This window comes from Triticum dicoccoides, chromosome 3B, assembly GCF_002162155.2.
Source record: "Triticum dicoccoides isolate Atlit2015 ecotype Zavitan chromosome 3B, WEW_v2.0, whole genome shotgun sequence".
Classification (NCBI taxonomy): Eukaryota; Viridiplantae; Streptophyta; class Magnoliopsida; order Poales; family Poaceae; genus Triticum; species Triticum dicoccoides.
The window spans coordinates 440,049,129-440,051,864 of record NC_041385.1 but is presented as its reverse complement, the minus strand read 5'-3'; the positions used below and the strand labels follow the sequence as shown (position 1 = coordinate 440,051,864).

Sequence of the window (2,736 nt, the reverse complement as noted above, 5' to 3'; positions counted from 1 at the left end):
GTAGTACAGGCAGTGTGCCCTCGGAGTTGGACGAGAGATTGATTCGGGAGATGCCTACAGGAAAAGATGAAGACGATGGCTGCCTGGAGGATAAAATTTATGTGAATGGTGGTTAGACAAGTGGGACACTCCAATACACACGATAAAAATAGGATCGAACGCTGATGGACGCCGGCGGACGCAACGAGTGATCAGCCGGTTGATTTCTATCATTCCCCCCTTATGTGTTTTTAACTATCTAGCTTTTCAGTTTAAATGAAGTAAAACTGTCAGTGTTAGTATAAAGTTGGGTCATTTATTTTAGAACTGAGGGAGTAGATGACTAGAGAGGAAGAAATGAAATTGGTTCAAATACTAAAAAGTCAAGAAAATAAAGAAATTGATAAAGAAAAAGAGCACACGTTATCACGATCCTAAGGTAGCAACAGAGATGCCATGGCATGGAGTGGCAAAACAGCATCCAACGTCCAAATCATATGCTTTTCCCCTAACCTCCTACAAGTTGTCACCTCCATCTTCGTAGTCAGATTCATGATCCTCCAAGACCCACCACCCGTCGGGCCCCTTCACCATGTTCTTGTTGTGGTGCACCTTCCAGCCCACCGGCACGGGGTGCTCGTCGGTGAGGCAGTCATCGAACTTGTTCACCAGCGCGATGTCCCGGTCGACCACCAGCATGAACTCCCCGTGCTCCCCTTGCCACCCGGCGATGCCGTGCAGGTGGCACTCGAGGTCGTGCGACTGCGACTCGTTGCCGTGGGGCTTAAGGAACGGCGAGCGGCGCGTGTCGATCAGCAGCTCCACGCCGACGTCGGCATAGCCCATGGGCGGGTACAGCGGGATGCGGTCCGGCCGGTTCCGGACACGGAGCATCCGGAGATCTGGGAGGCGGTGGAAGATGTCACGGAAGTCGCGGTCACCGGTGCGAGGGCTGCCGAAGACGACGGCGGTGACCGGCGCCCGGCTCTCGGCCGTGCAGAGGGCGGATTTGTTGTAGTAATTTGCGGCAATGTCGACGGCGTTGAGCGTGGCCAGAGTGGCGCCCAGGCTGTGGCCGACCACCGTGATGCTGGTCTGCTCGTCCTTGTATTTGTCCATCAGCCTTGCAATCTCTGTCAATACCTGTTCAGCCAGTTTACTACGGTACTGAACTGCGGATATATACGTACTTGTCGAGAAAGAAGCTGAGCACGCACACGTACCTGCATCCTGGCGCTCTGCTTGCTCAGCTCCGAGCCTTCGTCCGCGGACGTGTACAGCGACAGGTACCCGCGGTGCACCGACGGTTCGGACCCGTCGGCGCCCTCCGCCCCGAGGATCCCGGCCGCCGAGGCGAAGGCGAGCTTGAGGTCGGCCACCCACTCCAGCGCCCGCTGCGTGCCGCGCCACGCCACGACGATGTCCCGGCGCCCGAGTGCGGCCGCGCCCTCGTCCGTGGCCACGGCCACGTACCCCATCCAGTTGCACTCCCTTGCGCGCCCGTTCCGGCACAGCGGCCGGAGCAGCACCTTGCCGTGCACGTCGGCGCTGGCCGTGGCGTAGATGTACCGGGTCACCGCGTACCAGCCCGGGTGGGACACCTCCACGCGCCGGAAGAGGTCGGCGCGCCGGTACCGGCACATGCCGGCGTTCGGGGACCGACGCTCGGCGATGAACGCCTCGTACGTCGCCATGATCATCTCGCCGTAGTTGATGAGGCAGCGCCGGAGGTCGACGTCGAGCGGGTCGAGCAGGCCATCCCAGTGGTCGCTGCCGTGCAGCTCCCTCCACCGCTCAGCCATGTCGCCGGAGAACATCGCCAGGGCGTGCTGACCTTTGTGGTCGATCTGAGCTGAAAACTCTGGTTCGGCCTTGTGCGGTTGTGGTGTGCCTCCGTGGTGCCAACCTGTTTGTTTTAGTAGTTGACCTGGTCAGGTACAAGTGGAGGGCATTTTGACGCATATGCTACTACATGACAGACTAACCTCCTTTGATTCATAGGAAAACTTCTTATTTCCTAAACTTCTTACAAAACACATAGGAAATAAGTTTCCTATGATGACATTGTTTAAGCCTTTTGTTCAAAGGAATATAGCAAAGGAAAAATGAAGGAAAATTTCTTTTGGTCCGTTTCAGAGAAAAACGCAAAAAATTTACAATCTACTTTGACCTCCTTTTCAAATTCCTATGCACGAAGAACGAGACAAATCCTTGATGGCATAATAACATGCTAACTGTACCTTTTCATGTAGTTTGTCTTTGATTTGACTGTGTTTATTAGGATTACTGTGTTTTTCCTATGCCTTAACCCAAACACTCAAGCATGTAAAATTCCTACATTTTTCAATGCTCTATTTTACAAATGCAATCCTATTCAATTCTTGTCTTTTTTTTTCCTTTCATGCATCTTTAGGAACCTGTGAACCAAAGCAAGCCTGACAGTCCAAACATCTCACTATATCAATCTACCCGTGTTCTTTACATGTTGTTAATGTAGTGTTGGCTTGTAGTTTTTTTTCGTAAATTATAACTGTGAATGAAAACATCGAAATATAGAATTTCACTACACGAGCATCTTAGAAAACAATACTTATACTTCCAGAGGGAACAAAATATCCGACAATGATAATTTACTTACTGTCACATTGCTAGTCTCAAGCGGACGATTCTAACCACCTCGTTCTTCCTACTTTAGCGCTGGCAGAGGCCATTACCTTGGTCGGAACCATCCGGAAGAGGAAAGCCTAGCGTCGCTCG

The 2,736-nt window shown here is 52.3% G+C and overlaps 1 protein-coding gene across 1 annotated transcript; it reads right to left on the bottom strand.

Moving 5' to 3' along the window:
- Nucleotides 1-383: 383 nt before the first annotated feature.
- Nucleotides 384-1,845, bottom strand: LOC119276409 (phospholipase A1-II 2-like). Its single transcript, XM_037557460.1, has 2 exons — nt 1,203-1,845; nt 384-1,122 (listed from the first exon to the last, which is right to left on the bottom strand). The coding sequence occupies exons 1-2, from the start codon at nt 1,794-1,796 to the stop codon at nt 496-498; spliced, it is 1,221 nt and encodes a 406-aa protein (XP_037413357.1). The 5' UTR covers nt 1,797-1,845; the 3' UTR covers nt 384-495.
- Between the last annotated feature and the right edge of the window lie 891 nt (nt 1,846-2,736).